The sequence below is a fragment of the Chinchilla lanigera genome, unplaced genomic scaffold (genome assembly GCF_000276665.1).
Source record: "Chinchilla lanigera isolate Chin_1 unplaced genomic scaffold, ChiLan1.0 scaffold00037, whole genome shotgun sequence".
Taxonomy (NCBI): Eukaryota; Metazoa; Chordata; class Mammalia; order Rodentia; family Chinchillidae; genus Chinchilla; species Chinchilla lanigera.
In genome coordinates this window covers 485113-503358 of record NW_004955438.1, presented here as the reverse complement: position 1 = coordinate 503358, position 18246 = coordinate 485113, and the positions used below count along the sequence as shown (strand labels likewise).

Genomic DNA, 18246 nt, shown 5'->3' with positions numbered 1-18246 from the left:
TGGGCTGCTGTGTGGCCAGGAAGGCATCTCGCCCCAACTGCACAGGGCCCCTCTGTGTCACCCTTAAAATTCAGAGGTACAGTGATAATAGGCTTCCTTCTGCTCCAAGCTCCTCAGAGGCTGCACACATCAGCCAGGAGAAGCCTTGGACAGCTGGCCCCAGCCTGACCGCATCCTCACACGCACCCTGCAGAGCAAGGTGGCAGAGACGGAGCCCCCCAAGGAGCATCCGACGAGAGTGCTAAGGCTCGCCCCTACACACCCCGTGCTTGTTTCCTCATCCGGGACACTAGGAGGCTCTGAAGGAGCAAGAAGAGCCTAGCGTGGGAGCCAAGGAACCCACTTTAGCCACTAGCCGGCTCACAGCCTACGCGCCAGCACGATCGGAACTGTGGCAGTCAGCTAGGCACAGGGGCACGGGTCTGCAACCCCAGCATTCTGTGAGGCTGAAGGAGGAGGATCCCAAGTTTAACTTAGCCTGGGCAACTTGGTGACTTAGCAAGACCCTGTCTCAAAATAAAAAAAAAGGGCTGGAGAGGTAGCTCAGTTACATGAAAGCCCTGGATTCAATCTCCAGGACCACATACAAACACACACTCGCACTCCAGCTGCGAAGACACAAACGAGCCAACCCTGGGCTGGGCCGGGAGCTCAGTGGCAGGCTGCTTGCCTAGGAGGCTTGCGCTAGGCCTGAGTTCGGTCCGCATCACTGAGGGAGAGAGAAGATGAAGACCCAGCATTCAGTCCTTCAGCAGGTCCAACTCGGCTCAGCTCAACCTAGAGAGAGGGCCAAAGCAGTTGTCTCATGGTGTCTCCACCAAGACGGGGCTAAATTAAGTGACCAAGGAGATGCATTCTGAAAGCCGGTGTGCCACTGGGCGTGGTGGTGCACACCTGCGATCCCAGCACTCAGGAAGCTGAGGTGAGATCACCAAGAGTTTGAGGCCAGCCTGGGCTACACAGTGAGGGCAAGGCCAGCCTCAACTACATAATGAAACTCTGTCTCAATAAGCCAAATAAAAATAAAATTAAAAAGTAAAATAAAATAAAATCAAATCAAGGGCTAGGGATATAGCTCAGTGGCATAAGTGCCTGCCTGGCAAGCACAAGGTCCTGAGTTCGATTCCTGGTACCAAAATAAATAAATAAACGAACAAACAAACAAAATAAAATCCAGCATGCTATGTCATGAAAGGGTGACTCTGAACCTGCTTCAAGAGCTCTATAGGTGGAAGCCGGGTGTGGTGGCGCACACCTGTAATCCCAGCACTCGAGAGGTTGAGGCAGAAGGATCGTTGCGAGTTCGAGGCCAGCGTGGGCTACAAAGTGAGCTCAAGGCAGCCTGAACTGCACAGCAAGATCCTGTCTCAAAAAGACCAAAAAAAAAAGAGCTCTGCCGGTGTAGAGGGACCTAGAATGGAAACTGACATGGGGACCTCCAGTTCCCACGGCACAAAGTCCAACTCCTCCCACCACAGATGTATCGTTAATTCAGGCCTCTTCCCCAAAGGGTGCGCCTAAAGGCTGGCTGGGCTTCTGCAGACTCCCACAGTGGGGCTCCCCCTGGAAGCCAGAGAAAGGAGAAAACACACAACTACACTAACACCCCCAAAACAGCACTGAATAAAGTTCTTCAAACTGAGTAGTTCTGAGAAGGGGAAATGGAAAGCCAGGCATGGGGGCACATATCTAGTAATGCCAGCTGGGAGGCTGAGGCAGGAAGATGGCAAGTTTAAACCTAGACTTAGAAGAGTGGAGGGGATGGGAGGATAGGGAAGGAGAGAAGAGAAAAAGGGGAAGATGGAGGGGACCTACAGCAGCTGTCCTCATAATGAGCTACATACAGATCATCTCAAGTTTGCTAGGAGCCATACTAAGAAAAGTGAAAGTAGCATGTGCAGCGGTGGGCCGGAAGGTGGCGGGTAGGGAACGGGGAGATGCGGCACCCTGGAGAAAGATTAGCCCGGGACGCAGGGTGCAGGACGCATGCGCGTGCGTGCAGCCCCGAAGCCCTAGCTAGAGGGAGAGAAGCCAGGAGGCCGAGTGGCGCGCAGGGCTCTTACCTTCCTTCAGCATCCCCACTTTGAGGCATTTCATGAAGCGGCAGGCCTGGCAGGATTTGCGCCTCCGCTTCGTGATCTCGCACTCGTTGGTGGCCGGGCAGCTGTACTCGATGTTCCCTACAACCGGACAGAGAGAAGGGTGTCAGCAGCTCGGAACGGTTCAAGTCTTCCCTGCGAGGAGCCGCTTGGAAAAGTCTGTCTCCAGAAAACAGTCACTTCCGGTTAGAAAGCCACCATTGCTCGGGACAGTGCAACTCACTGAGCTGGCTTTTACCCCAGGAAGAGAGCAGCCCTTGTGCTGACCACACCATCCGCGCAGATCACCACCTCCAGCTCCTGCGAGGCCAGCCCCACCCCAGCTGGTCAAAGCCCCAGGGATGCTAAGCCCAGGTGTGAGGACCCCGGGGAGACCCAGGCCACCAGCGGTGCTCACTTTCTCACCAAGTCTGTTTCCTCAAGGGCAAAACAGTGGCAGCTGGCTCCTAACCAAAGGACTACGCAAGCCACTGTGTGGAAAGTTCCTTCAAAACACTGTGAACCCAGTGTGGTATGCACACCTGTAATTCCAGACACTTAGGAGGCTGAGGCAGGAGCATCACAAGTTGGAAGCTAGCCTGAGACCTGTGTCTCAAAATGAGACACAGGAAGAGTGAGACCCTGTCTCAAAATGAAAACTAAAAGGGGCTGGGGATATAGCTCAGAGGTAGAATGCTTGCCCAGCCATGTGCCAGGGCCTGGGCTGGAGCCCCAGCACCAAGGAAAAAAAAAATAAGCAGAAGTAAAGTGCCTGTCAACATGAGGTGGTTAATTTTATAATAAGCGCAGTTCATTGTGGGAGAGGGAATTTGTGATTCATTTTAAAACCACATCACCCTCAGGCGGGTTATAATACTCCTGCCATGGCCCCAGCCCCCGCTCCCAAGAGGCTGAGCCCCGAGAAGGCAGGGTTGGTGCTGCCCACCTCCTGAAGGAGCCAGATCAGGCACTGCCTGAACCACCGTGGTGCCAGCCAGCTCCTCACTGCAAGGTCAGGAAGCCTGTGGCCCACACTCCCGCAGTGGCAGTGTGGACACTAGGCTGAGGGAAGGCCGTGCTGACCTTCCTTCCAATGCTCCAGAGGCCCTTGCTGCCTTTTAGTGCCTCTTTTCCAAGATGGTTTTCAAACTGGGGCTGCCTTTCTATGCAGGGTGCAGCGCTCACCTTGTGTACCCTTTCCTATGACTTACCTAACGCGCATGCACTGGGTACCTGTAATGTGTCTGGTGCTGGGAAGAAAAGCAAAGGGCGGGAGGGGGGTCGGTCCTCCCACTGCAACTGCCCCCAGACACTCCCCTCTGGAAGAAGCAGGTGGCCTCCCTGTCCTTTGAACTCACCCACACTGTAACAGTTAACAGTCATGGTTTACTGTGCAGCTACTACGCACATATCCCTCCATCCTCATTGCAGCCCTGAGCTGGGCACATCGGGACCCCGTTTCACACACCGAGAAACTGAGGCTCACACCACTGAAGAGAGCTACCCAGAGCCCCTGTGCCATGCCTGCATCTCACGGAAATCAGAAGTGCACCCCCACCCCAAGAACAGGTCCCGGTGTCTAACCCAGCAGCTGAGGACATCTGGTGGCCAGGAGATCAGGCAGACACCCAAAGGTGTCCCCACCACATGGGATACAGAAACTGCTTTCTGCTGGGTTTTCTGGGAACAAGCACGAGCCATGTGCCACAAATGACAAAAAAACCAAGAGGGTGACGTCCCTGGACCCCGTCACCAATGCCTAATTGTATGGGGCACCCACCCTGGCGTCCTCACCCCAACATACTGGTGAGGAAACTGGCGCCCCAGAGCACCCTGGAGGTCCCTCTACCCTCTCTCTCTCCCATGGTACCCTTTCTCCCTGCCCCTCTCCGTAGGTCTTCCTCTCTGCGGGAGGATGGAAAGGATGAGGATGAGAAAGGTTAAAGGTGCTGTGCCACTCGCTCTTTTATCCAACTCTAACCATTTCTTTTTGTTGTTGTTTGTTTTTTCTTTTCTTTTTTTGGTACTAGGAATTGAACTCACGACCTCAGGCCTGCCAGGCAGGTGCTGCGCCGATGAGCTATATCCCCGGCCCTGTTTTCTGTCTTTTTGAAACAGGGTCTCACCATGCAGTTCAGGCTGGCCTTGAGCTCACTTGGTAGCCCAGGCTGGCCTCGAACTCACGATCCTCCTGCCTCAGCTTCCTGAGAGCTAAGCTGGGATTACAGGTGTGTGCCACCAAGCCCGGCTAATCATTTCTTAAGAACACTCACTTGTGTGGCTTCCTGGGAAATCATTTCAATACTAGCATAAGCATGGCGAAATGATCAACAGCAGAAGAGAGGAAAACACACACACATCCACTGACTGACCCACGTCTTCCCACTGGCTCAGAGGCACAACTGCATCCGGCCTGGCTCCACCCACCCCTCACTCTCCACTTCCAAGCTCCCGTCCTGATTCTGCAGTTATCAGTTCCTGGAACGCAGGCATCAGGGAGGATTTCGCTGCCCCAGCTGCGAACAAACCCATGAGGCTCCCTCGGCCGCAGACTGGGCCTGGCCACTTCTCCAGGTCCCTCTTGGAAGGTTCTCCTTCTCTGCTGACCAGCACTGATGTCCCCACGGTCTGTCTGTAACTGTCCATCTGAGCACCTGTGCATGGCTCAGTACCCACTGAGAGCTAATGGATTTGTGACCACAGCGGTCGTGCTTCACGTTTACATACTGGGTCAAACTTTGCCAACAACCCTGGAGGGAACCCTCTATTTCCCCTTCTTACAGATGATACAGGGGAGCAGAGGCCAGGCTGAGGGGCAGCTGAGGGGGGAGCCCAGCGGCTGGCTCCAGTGCCTGTCCCAGGCAGCCATTCAGTGGTCCCAGTGGGGCAGTAATGCGTGCCCCCTGGGATGCCTTCACACACAGCTGACCCCAGTGTCCTGCTCCCAGCTGCCCAGCACCAGCCATCGCTTGGGGGAGGACAGAGCCCAGGGCACAGCTCAGGGCAGGGACCAAGAGGGTGTGTGGCTGTGACCCTGAGGCTCCCACAACAAGAGGACCGAGTGCCGACAGCGAGTCACGAGCATGTTCTTGACCCTGTGTGTGGGGAGGGAGGATTCTAATTTTACTTACTTTTGTGCCTTTCAATTTGTCTTATGGCCCCTGCGGCTGGCTGCCAGCAAAACCACGCTGGTGGCCTGGCCTTGTAATTTCTGTAAGTGCCTCCTGATAAAGTGATGAGATTAATCCATCAGAATTCCTGCAGTCTCCAGGGGAGTCTAAGAGCGCTCAGGAAGAGAGAGATGTTAGGGGCACACGTGCATACTCCCCTCCCACCAACTAAAGTTTGGGGTAGCCTCTCAGAGGACTGGGACACAGCCCACGGCCAGGACTAATTCAGGGTTCTAACCTAGGATTGTGTCCAGTATAGACATGTGCTGACTCCAATTCAGGCATATAACCTCTCTGAGCCTCAGTTTCCCTACCCATAAAATGGGCATGTTCCCATCTCTTAAGGTTGTTCCCATCTCCTAAGATTCGGAGAGTGTGACAAGCGACAGGGTTAGTGGGTACCTCCCCTGTCTCAAGAAGCAAGGTTTACATCCAGGCAGAGCTGGAGGGCACAGGTAGCAGGCTCAGGCGGGGGCACACACTTGAGGTGTCCAATCCAAGACTACCACTCTGACTTTTAAGAATGTGAAAATCCACCTCCCGCAGCTGGGCCTCAGAGGCGAAGCTGCTGGGCCTGCGGGGCAGCCCTACGCCAGGCTCCGAGACGGAGGCTGCTGAGTTCGGACGCATGGCCCTCGGGGAGAAGTGGTGCTTCTGGCTGACCGCAGGGCCTGCGTGGTGGCCAGTCAGGGCTTCGAGGAAAGGGCTGGGCTGGAGGCCCCGGCTTTCACCCATCCTCTCACCCCGGAGGACTGACGGGCCCCTTTCACCGCACACAGCCAGTGTCCACTGCTCTCCGTCCTGCCCGCCTCCCTCCCCACAGCTGCATGATCTCATTCCCGGGCTGCTTCTACTCTGCTCTTGGGCGACGGGTCCCTCACTACGGCAGGACACACAGCCTTGCCGGGCTCCGACCCCACAGCCCCCTGCAGGCGGTGTTTTCACCTGGAGGTCCCTCAGGCTCCTGAGCCCTCTCAGGTCACACCCAGCCCCACGCGGTCCGCTGCTGTCTTCCTTGTTTCATAGACGGGACAACCAGCCACCCTGCCCGCTAAGTCAGAAACTGGCGCGGCATCCTGGCTTCTCCCCACTCTGAGGTCACTTCCTTGGTATTTCCTCCCTGCATCCCTGCTGCCCCAGCCAGACCCATCTGCCCTGGAGTCCTCTCCTCCTGCCTCCTTCCTACCCACCCTCCAACTGCCATTAGAGGGGCACCAGGGACCTGGGGCAGTAGGGAGGAAGCAGCCAGAGGGACCCTGGTTCATCACCACACACAGAACACACATCTTCCAGGCTTCCCAAGGCCTGCTAGAGAACAACAAAGGCACGAGAACCTTCCAGGCAGAAGCCATCTGAGTGTGGCCACACACACACCACTGACTCCAACTTCTCAGACGGCTGAAGCAGGATTGAGTTTGAGGCCAGCCTGGGCAACTACTCAAGACCCTGCCCCCCACCAATGAAAAAGGGCTGTAGTTACAGCTCACTGCTACAGCACTTTCTCAGCATGAACGTATGAGGCCTTGTGTTCAATCTTCAGCGCATACACACGGAAAGAGACAGAGATAGAGAGAGGGAGGGAGGAAAGGGAAGAAGGGAGGAAGAAAGGAAGGAAGAAGGGAGGAAGGAAGGAAGGAACAAAGGAAGGAAGAAAGGAGGGAGAGGGAGAGAGGAGGAGGGAGGGAGGAAGGAAAGAAAGAGACAGATTTCAAAAGAAAAGCCCAGGAACTACTCAGATTTTTTTTTTTTTTTAAATCAAAGACACGGGGCAATAGGCTAGGGAAGATGTGAGAATATGGAGACTGACCCTGTAAGTTGACCAGCCAACCACTAGGGGTTTTCTTGTGGTGCTGCAGTACTGGGGGCCGAACCCAGAGCCTTTCCACCGGGCTACAACCCCAGCCCTTTCTTACTTTTTAATTTTGAGAGCGGGTCTCACTACAACACTACATGGCTCAGGCTGGGCTCAAGCTTGTGATGCTCCTGCCTCAGCGGCCCAGCGTACTGAGCTACAGGCACATGCCACGACGATGAAGTAAGATTTTTTAAAAATGGTTAACTCAACTGGGGTGGGAGGAGAATGGGTAGGGCCAGAACACTTATCTTTCATTATAAAATCTGTATCTCTACTATACTCTGTGGTACACACATCATTTTGATAAAGATTAAGAATTAATTTAAAATATAACTGGAGGAAATTATCGAGCTTGGAGCCAGCCCTGGCAGTGAATGCCTATAACTCTAGCACTGGGGAGGACAAGACAGGACTGTGTGTTTGAGGCCATCCTGGACCACACAGTGAATTCAATGCCAACCTGGCTCACAGTGACACCCCTTCTCAAAAAAAAAAAAGAAAAACAGGCCCTTGTGCTCTGGCTGCCTCCACCCCCGCACCGTAACCTCCTCAGGAGAGGGTCCGCTAGCTCTTCACCGCCGCCCAAATGCTCGTGGGCCCCCTACCTGAAGCTTCTCCTCCGGTCGCCCACCTGCCAGTCTGCTCCCTGGAGTCTCAGTCCTCACGTGCTTCTCGGAGACATCACTGTCCCTTCTGCCCCGGGAGCCTCGCACACTCCTTCCCACTACCCCACCACGGTGCATTTACAGCCACTAGCTGAGTTCCGCAAGCAGGACCTTGGCGGGGGCTCTTCCTCCTGCACGGCGTACTTGTTGCGGACACAGATGGTTTATGTCTTTGTACCTCAGGTGCAGTGCCCGGCCCCTGATTACCCATCAGTTGAGTGGAGGACAAGTGCACATGAAATGCGAGGAAGAATCCTCACCAGAGACTCTGGGACAGTGACCTCCAGGTGCCACGAGCAGGGGTCTCCTCTGGGTGCTTCTCCTCCTTGCTGAGGCTGCACATACCCCACTGCCAGCATCTGCTTTTTTTTGGGTTTTTTTGTTTTTTTTTCCACCAGCATCTTAAAACATGAATGGCAAGATTCCATGTCGCTTCCCTCTGGGGGGACTCTCAGAATGTCTCTTACCGCCTCCCAGTATATTTCATCAGCTCTAAAATGTGTTTCAGGGCCAAATAAATCGATTGTTTTTCGGTGCTGGGGACTGAATCCAGGGCTTCACACACGAGGGACGAGTACTCTATGACTGCTTCCTTGCTATTGGTATTTTCAGTTTTTCCCATTTAAAGAGTTCTTCAGGGTTTCTTTACAGATTTGTTTTTAAGATACAGATTTGTTGGGTTTTTTTTGTCTTTTTGGGACAGTTTAGGCTGGCCTTGAGCTTACTTTGTAGCCCAGGCTGGTCTCAAACTCGACTCCTGCCTCAGCCTCTGGGGTGCTGGGATTACAGGCGTGAACCACCACACCTGGCTTAAAATACAGAGTTGATCACATAAATTTTGGGTTTTTTTTTTTTGTAATACTGGAAATTGAACCCAGGGTCTTTGCACTGAGCTGCCCCACCCCCTTTTATTTTTTCATTTTCAGATAATATCTTGCTAAATCACTAAATTGTCCAGAGTGGATTTGAACTTGCAGTCCTTCTGCCTCAACTTCCCAGCATGCTGGGATTAGAAGCTTGCGCCACCAATCTCAGCTCATACCACATCAAAAAGAAAATATAAGAAAAATAACCTGAGGCTGGGAGTGTAGCTCAGTTGTAGAGCGCTTGCCTAACATGCACAAGGCCCTAGGTTTGATCCCAGCACTGGGAATGGAAGGACAGAAAGAAGGAAGAAGGACTGATTGATTAAGATATTTAGGCTCTTCAGAATCATTTTTTGATCAAAGCCACCTTGTTCTTATTTTCCCGCAGAACCATCTTCTCCACGGACAAGGGAGTCAATCATATTGCGCTTCTCCAGAGCGCCCACTGCTGTCTCAAGGGTCACCTTCCAGGCCACTGGTCCCTACTCTGCAAGTTTTGATGTGCACATGAGGTCAGCGACAAGTACAGCTCAGCCTTAACCTGGCTGATAGCCTGTGAGCCGCAGCCCAACAGAGAGGAGACAGGCGGATGTGGGACTCTGCACTGCTGAGTCTGAGTCCCTCTCAGGCTCCTCCGGCCCTTGCCCTCTCCTGCTCACCGGAGTCTCCCCTCCCACCACCCTCCCTGAGGAGCTTCCCTACTACCTCCCTGTACCTCACTGCTCTCGAACTGGAGCTTGCATGAGGCTCACAGCGGGCTTGGACCGGATCAGACTGCCCAGCTCAGGTGCTGCAGGGGCGGGTGGGGCGCTAAGTCAGCACTTCTCCTCCTCCTCCTCCTCCTCCTCCTCCTCCTTCTCCTGTTTTATACCATTCTGGGAATTGAATTCAGCGTCTTCACACTGCACTACATCCCCAGTCTTTTCTATAATTTTTTTTTTTTGGTTTTTCTCCGGTACCGGGAACCGAACTCACGACCTTGCGCTTGCCAGGCAGGTGCTTTGCCGCTGAGCTAAATCCCCAGCCCCTATAATTTTTTGACAGGGTCTTGACAAGTCACTAAATTGCTCAGATTGGGTTTGAACTTGCGATATTCCCTGCCTCAGCCTCCCACAGTGCTGGCACTGCAGGCATGTATCACAGTGCTGGGGTGATAATCATGTGCCACCATGCCCTGCTCCAGATCTGCATACTGGGGGCCACACTTTGAGAACCACTTACCAAAGACCTCATTAGACCCCAAGTCCCACAAGGACCCCACTCTTCAGGGCCTCTGTGAACCCATTAAACTCAATGAGAACAAAGCTTTGAACATTACCTCACACCCCTTTCTCCCCTCCCTCCCCACAATAAAGTCTTCCTTCTGTTTTGTTCCCCCAGTGGCCTTGCTGTTTATCTCCCTATCAGCCTAAGTACAAGACTAACAGTCCTGTCTTAGCCTCCACCAACCAGAGCACTCCTATGCTTTCCTCATAGGAGCCATTGGTTGAGCATTTTTCTCCCAGTACCAGACACCAAACCCAGGGCCTTGCGCATGCTCTGCCACTTCACACGCACCTCCATCCCTTTTTACTTTTAAAACAAGGTCTCAAAAAAAAAAAAAAAAAAAAAAAAAAAAAAAAAAAAAAAAAAACACAAGGTCTCACCAAGTTGCCCAAGCAGGGCTTGAACTTGTGATCCTTCTGCCTCAGCCTCCCCAGTAGCTGCAATCACAGGATGTGCCACAGTATCAGCCACTTCTGGAGGATTTTAACCCTTCTGTCACTGTCCTGGTCCACATACTCTGAACGGGACTGTTAAATAGAGCTGTAAACTGGACTGTTACAAGCACTTCCTACCTGGTCTCCCTGCTCTCGGACTCCCTGCATCCAGAGCACAGATTCTATCAATTATATTGCTAAAAGAAGCCAAGATAACTTCCCTGCTCAGAGGCCTTCAATGAGCTGGGTGCTCATGACTGTAGTCGCAGCTACTTGAGAGGCTGAGATGGGGAGATCACCTGAGCCCAGGAGTTGAGAGCCCAGCCTGGGCAACACAGTGAAACTTCATCTCAAGGTAACAACGAAGGGCCAGTGATGAAGCTCAGCGGCACAAGTGCCTGCCTGGCAAGCGTAAGGTCCTGAGTTCGATTCCCGGTACCAAAAAAAAAGTTAGAACAAAAACCTTCAAAGGCTTCTGGTGGCCAAGCATAAATGACAACTACTATTACTTCATGGTCATTAGATAGATGTCAGGCACTAAATAACACACTTTATGCGTGTCACTTAGTTTCTGCATAACACCCAAGGGCGGAAACTATGTCTTGGCCTAGGGGATTAAAACTACGAAGGCGTCAAGCTGGGATTCTAAATCAGGCTAAACAGCTCTCCTCTGAACTCTGGGTGTCACCAGAGTCACAGACCAAGCACGTCCCGAAACACACCCAGCCTGTGCCTCCAAACCTGAGATCATGAGCTGTTCCTCCGGTAGTCTCCCAGGCCCTGCAAACAGCTAATGTCTGTGGGTTTGGCTCTTTATCTATAGATGAGGAAACTGAGGCTGGAGGATCCAAGTCCCTGCCCAAGGTCAGCCAGTTGGCGAGTCACTGCACCTGGCTCCTGACTCCTGCTCATTCCTGGGCTTTGTCTCTGTGCCACTGTCTTTTGTCCCCTAGGACCCACCAGTCTCCTTCTCCAGGACAAAAGGCCTGGAGGTGGTCCAAGACGTAATAACCCATCAATCATGTCCAGGCCCTGTCCTTGGGGATGCTCATCCCAGGCCTGCATCTGAGCCCTGGAAACGGAAGAAGCATTGTATCAGGGCTCTTTCAAACTTGCTCTGCTTTAAGTCACAGACGAGGAGTGGCCCCCAAGAGTCTCTCAGTGTCTTGTGAAGGTGGCCGCCTCTCCTGGGAACTCAGGGAGAGTAGAGCAGGCTTTACGATATATGTACCCAGAACTCATCAAAGGCTCACCTGGGGTTCTGGGGACTGAGCTGGGGCTTAGCGTGCTAAGCACGTGCTGTACAACTGAGCTACACCCCCAAGGTCTTGCTAAGGTGCCTATACAGGCCTGGAACTCATGATCCTCCTGCCTCGGTGTCCCAGGTAGCTGGGATTGCAGGCACATGCCACCATACCCGGCATCATGTCCCCTAGACTATCCAACCTCTGTAGTCCCACATCCTGCCACATTACCTTCACTTACTCACCAGACCACTCCTTCTGTCCTGAAACACTCACTGTTCCCTCCTCCACCCGGGAGGCTGGGCCCAGGATTCCCATGGGCTTCCGCGCTCTGTCTACGTGAGCCCACCTCACCCCCTCACCCTCTGGTCTCAGCTCCTTCACAGCACCTGTCTCGATCTGTCCTTGCCTTTCTTCCTTTAGCACATTTATGGTCTGCTTTCCTACTACAAGCAAGCCTACCAGCAGACAGGCTATCGCACTGTCCCCAGATCCCAGCACTGGACACCTACTTCAGCTCAGCCGTAAGACAGGGGTTTCCCTGAGACTGTCCTTTAGGAAAGAGGAAGCTACTTAATATTTGAGTGTTGTATGGTTGTGTATTATAAAGACCATCGCGTCAGTCACTTTACATTGAACAACAAAGGACAATCACATTGTCCTGAGACAGGGATGGTGAACCTTTCAGAGCTTTCAATGGTAACAAACAGACAGCTATGGCACTCATGCCATACACAGGTTCACCACCACTGCCCTAAGATGACCTTAATGAATGCTAGTCATCTGCATGGGGTAGGGGTGGGTGCATTCCTATAATCGCAATACTCTGGGAAGCCAAAGCAGGAAAGGACTGCAAATTTGAACCCAGCCTAGGCAATTTAGTAAGAATCAGTACTTTAAAAAAAAAAAAAAAAAAAAAAAAAAAAAAAAAAGACTAGTTACTTGCACACATCAGCAACAAAGGAAGAGATTTCACATCAATTTAGTTATTCCCAGGAATGGTACCTTACAATAACAAATACCAGGTGCCCAAAGAGTACAATACCTACATAGCGATATCCTGTCTTTCTGGTTGCTGAGACAAAATACCCAATGCCCAAAATTAAGGAAGGAAAGGTTTATTTAGCTCACAGTGTGTGGAGGTTTCAGTCCATACTCGGCGGGCTCCAAGGCAGAGTGGCATATGGCAGAGGGCAACAGTTCATGGCGGCGGAAGACAGCAAGAGCAAAAGGGGAGGCCGGGAGCAAGCCTCTTTCCCTCCCTTACATTGCATGCAGGAGACCTGCCCCAGGGCGGGTGTAGCACTCACACCTATAATCCTAGCACTGGACCATGAATCAATCAAAAACTCTAGAAGCCCACCCCATGACTGCAGGAGGCTTGGGGGGACATCCAGACACAAACCGTAACAATGCCCTAGGTAGATTCTTACATTTTAGAAACATGTTTGGAGAAGGCAGAAAAATAACATCAACGCTCAAGCACCTAACATGCAGATGAAGACGGAGCTTGAAAAGAAGCAAAGACCAGAGATTTGTATGAAAAATTCCATAAAGCTCACTTCATAAATTGTGAACTGAGGGGGCTGGGGATTTAGCTCAGTGGCACAGCACCTGCCTGGCAAGCGCAAGGTCATGAGTTCGATTCCCCAGTACCGGAAAAAAAAAATGTGAACAGAAAAGGTTTTCAAAAAATAACCTATTACTTCACATTATTTAAAATGTTAAGTAAAACCTAAGTTGTGTAGTGCAGTAAGCAGACATTTAATGACTTTAACTAGATCCCTAAAGTTTCTATCCCCAAATTGGCCCAGCTCACTTTGTCTGGACACTTCAGACTCAGACACTGGAGACCTTTCTACATGCTGGGAACTTCTAGAGGACACGAGCCAAATGGGGTGGCACATGCCTGTAATCCCAGCACTCGGGAGGCTGAGGCAGGAGGGTCGCCATGAGTTCGAGGCCAGCCTGGGCTATATAAGGGAGTTCAAGCCAACCTGCACTACACAGTGAGACCCTGCCTAAAAAAAAAAAAGAGTGACAGGACACAGGTTAGTGAAAAGCAAGGTAAATGTCACCCTGTCCCTTCAGAGCTTACTGTCTTCCTGAAGACCCAAGCCAGGAAAGGCAGTGGGCAGCAATGGGCCTAGGCTGGGGTATGGGCGGAAATTCACAGGAACCTCTGGCATTTTCCAAGGTGGGAAGGGACGGCCGCACAGACGTGTGCACTGGTGTTAAAGGAGCTGGAACTCAAGGAAGAGCTTTGGGCAAGAGCTGTGAGATCAGGATTCATCCGGATTTCAGAGGCAACTGAAGCCAGGGGCAGAAGAAGGCAGCAGGGCGGAGAAAGTGGGTCAGGGCCGCAAGGAGGGGAGGGTCCCAAGGGGAGCTGATGGCTGAGGGAGTGGTTTAGGTTGGAGACACTGGAAGTATTTAAATGCCAAGGAGGAGACTTATAAAGTGAGAGGGGAAGACAAAGGACAGGAGATAGAAAGAGAGAGGACGCGCCTTCTGCCCGAGGGAAGCTTAGCTGGGTAGGGGCATCTCCTTTTCCAGTAAATGGGTGGCAAGAAGTAACTGGAATCATCCACAGAAACACAGCAGGGACAGGAGAGTGGGTTTGTGAGGCCCATGTGAAGGCTTCTAGTTCTCAGTGAAACAAGAGGCAGCCAGTGTGGAGGTGCATGCCTGTGACCCAGCACTTAGAAGGCTGAGGCAGGAGGACTGCGGCCAGCCCAGGCAACTTAGTGAGACGCTGTCTCAAAAACACACAACAGGAGGTGGCAGAGTCACAGTTAAGAGTGACAGACAGGGTGACAGAGTCAAGATTTGGGGGTACAGCTGGGAAAAGCCTAGAAAGCTACCTCACCACTGTGGATTGGTTCCATGGGTTCTCATCGCTGTAGTGTCAGCAGCTCAGCCCAGAACGCGCTCTCTGCCCTCGCGCCACAAGCCTGACTTCATCAGTGTCATCTCTCAGGGGCAGACTCCCACTGCCCAAACTGAGCACCCGACGGGTAAGCCCAGGGATGCAGGGCAGCACAGGCGAAGGGGAGTAAAAATACAGGTCAAATTGACAGGATCCGAGTGGCAGAAGATCCGCAGGGGAACCAGGTCATCATCAGAAAGGTACTCATCAGATCCACCGAAGGTGCAGAGCAGCAGGCTGGCCCTGGGCTAAGCACTCCCTTTCCTAGGCCAGGCCTTCGCCTGAATCTGTCTCCCTCTGCCTCCAGGCCGGCCAGTCCTTCAGGATGGGCACATTTTTCCTTTAGACGGGTTAGTAAATTCAATCAGACCGAATCTCTCCTGTACCTGGAGCCATCTGTCCCTTCAGAAAGTGCTTTTGTCTATCTCAGAGCTCATCTATTCTCAGTGAGTTTCAACCCAGCCCGAAGCCCAAAACATTTCCTAGCCCAGAAGGAGATAGAGCTGGCACTCCCAGGAGCCCCAGAGACCTGGGGGCCGAGCCTGGGGGCCGAGCCTGCCCCACTGGAGGCTGCAGTGCAGACACAGGAGCACAAGCCTTGTCTAGCAAGGGCCTGTGGTGAGTACTTCAGCCTTTGCAGGCCTGACATCTCTGGTGCAGCTCCTCAGCTCCCGTGTACCGTCAAAGCAGCCACAGACCTTGTCAACGAGCCTGAGTGGGTGTGGCCCAACCTGCTGCAGTCACAAAAATAGATGGGGTGCAGGCACATGCTTATTACAATCCCAGCACTCAGGAGGCTGAGGCAAGATTGCTACAAGTTCAAGGCCAGTCCGGGCTACATAATGAATTCAAGACCAATCCAAACTACATAGCATGGGGCTGGGGATTTAGCTCAGCGGCACAGTGCCTGCCTGGCAAGCATAACGTCGTGAGTTCGATTCCCAGTACCGAAAAAAAAAAAAAAAAAAAAAACCAAACACAAACTACATGGCAAGGCCTTATCTCAAAAAATCAAAATAAAATAGAAAGCCTGTGATTTGATACCCTCCTCCCTCTCGTCCCCACCTGCACTGTACTAGTATCCAACCCCACCCCCACCCCGCCCCCGCCCAGCAGTGCGCACTCAGGAAGTATTTGTCAAGGACTGGCCACCTGAGGGCTTTTCTCCCAGGTCTATCATGATGTCCTTGTCATTGCCAAGTCCTGTCCCTCCCTGGTGTAGCACCGGATGGACCAGCCTGGGAAGAGGCAGGTGGAGAGGCCAGGTGGGAGCTGGAGATGTTACCCACAGGGAAGTGGCGCATTCCAGGACTAAAGCCCTGCGGCCAAGGCCAAGAGGTTGCTCTTGGTAATAATGGCCTGGGGCTGGGAGTACAGCCACTTGAGAAGCCCAGGGTTGATGATCACCACCACCACCTACTGCCCCTGCCCCATGCTTCAGGGAAAAAGAAAAGTGGATTTTTCTTCAATATTTTTCAAATATTCTCCTCCACGGGGGCGGCGGGTGTGTACAGGAGCCTGCGCTCAGCTGGGAGCCTAGAGCTAAGGCTGAGACTCTCGGGCACTAAGCGCGAGATTCCAACCTCTTGGGGACAGCATGCATGCCCCACGGTCGCTGCATCCCAACCCAGCCCCAGACCCCTCTCGGTGCCTTACTCAGAGCAGGGGTTCAGTAAATGCTCGCTCTTAGCGTGCCTCTGTGGCTGTCCAATTACAGGTCCAACCTTCCTCATTATACCGTTTTCCAAATTATCAACTACTCCAAACAACAAAGTCAAAATCTTTGTTAGAACAAAGCCGGTCATTAACAAATCTTTGGTGATGACCTGTGAGAGCAACCTGTCCGCCTCAGAGTGTGGTTTCCCCGCTCTGCAGAGGACCCTCTTTCTAAGACTAACCAGAGCTCTTCTTGTGAGAAAGGGGGCCCCTGGCCAGTCCTGTTCCCTGCAGGACTGCTGCTGTTTGTCTTTGGGCTTCTCGGAAGCGATTATTATCCTGTTCGTGGAAGTAAATAATTAAGGCTATTTACAAAGCCTTCCTATGGGCTCCAGACTTGCTGAGAACATTTCCAGCCACATGGCTCTGTCGAGGCTGTGGGGGTGTCCGGGTCTGCACACAGCTGCCTCTGTTTTGAGAAACCTCCATCCTTTTTTTTTTTTTTGGTACCAGGAATCAAACTCAGGACCTTGCTCTTGCTAGGCAGGCGCTTGTGCCGCTGAGCTATCTTCCCAGCCCAGAAACCTGGATCCTGAGCCCCACTTCAGAACAGTACAGGGAGAAAAAAATGTGACTGTCCTCTAAAACGTGAGGCGGGCGTGGTAGCGCACGCCTATAATCCCAGCACTCAGGAGGCTGAGGCAGGAGGATCAAGTTGTGAGTTCAAGATCAGCGTGGGCTAAAGTGAGCTCGAGGCCAGCCTGAACTGCATGGCAACACCCTGTCCCAAAAGACAAAATAAATGTGATGTTCCAAAAACTGACCTCAGAGAATTCCAAATAAAAGACAATCTCATGGAGACCAGTTGAAGAAACACTGCTTGTGTCAGTAACTTTAGTTAGTTGAACCACTTGCCATGTGTCAAATAGAAGACACAATTGCCATAAGGCACACTTCAAATACAGGGACCCGGGGCCATCCCCCAGGCATGGGGGTGAAAGATTGCAGCTGCCCAGCAGGCCAAGACCCTGGGTTCCCACCCAGTACTAAAACTCTGGCAGAGACCAGGATGCAGTCATCACTGTACCCTGGAAGTTAACACAGCCACAGTGCTGCATGAAGTTGTAACAGGACTCCTTGTGGACAAGGTGAGGGAACTAAAATAACCTAATCTGTTGTTTTATTTAAATCTGTTATTTTATGTGCTTTGTTTTTGTTTGGTTTTTTTTTGAGGCAGGGTTTCCCTATGTACTCTAGGCTGGTCTCAAACTTGTGATCCTCTTGCCTTGGCCTCCCTAGTGCTGGGATTACATTTATTACACATGCCTGGCCTTACTTAAATGTAGGTTTTTAAAAGCTTGTTCAGTTGGGCGTGGTGGCACACACCTATAATCCCAGCACTCGGGAGGCTGAGGCAGGCGGATGTTGCAAGTTCCGGGCCAGCCTGGGCTACAAAGTGATCTCAAGGCCAGCCTGAACTGCATAGCAAGACCTTGTCTCAAAAAGACAAAAAAAAAAAGCTTGTTCTGAAAACTCAAAGTCTGTTTCTGTTGTCTTAGAGTACGTCTTAAGTGATACTGTCAAAGAAAAATAATAACTACATATTTATTGAGCCCTTAGCTGCCAGGCAACATCCTAAGTGCATTCCAGGGTTCTCATGCCCATTCCTAACAGGTCTATGGGGAGCTGTGCCACTTTACAGACAGAGAAACAGAAGCACAAAGAGAAACCAAGCCGGCGCGTCTAGGGACCATATAAAAGCCCGCGGGCAAAACTGTCTGCCCGCAGAGCAGGGGCGGGGTGCTGCCCTCGTACCTCGCCATCCCCACTACCATGCAGAGATGGAAACACACCCATTCATTCCTAATGCCCTCAGCTGGCTGAACAGATTGCCATCTGAAGAAAGTTCAACAGATAAATATTTAGTGAATGAATGAGCAAACAGAATCGTCCCAGGGAAGCTCAGCCTGCCTCTTAAAAAGTGAAAAGGGGGGCTCCCTGGTGAGCAGAGGCAGAGCCCTGGAGGAGAGAGGCAGGGCTGCGGCCCGGGTGTCCTTATCCTGCTGTGTGGGGTCTGTGGCAG

General features: G+C 52.2%; 1 protein-coding gene across 3 annotated transcripts in view; it reads right to left on the bottom strand.

The window, feature by feature from the left end:
* Esrrb (estrogen-related receptor beta) overlaps positions 1-18246 on the bottom strand; it is a 168712-nt gene that overhangs the window by 30728 nt on the left and 119738 nt on the right. For all 3 annotated transcript variants that reach the window (XM_013517291.1, XM_005390154.2, XM_013517292.1), the window contains exon 3: positions 2064-2180. In XM_013517291.1, the coding sequence (XP_013372745.1) occupies positions 2064-2180 (117 nt within the window). The remainder of the gene's footprint in view (positions 1-2063; positions 2181-18246) is intronic.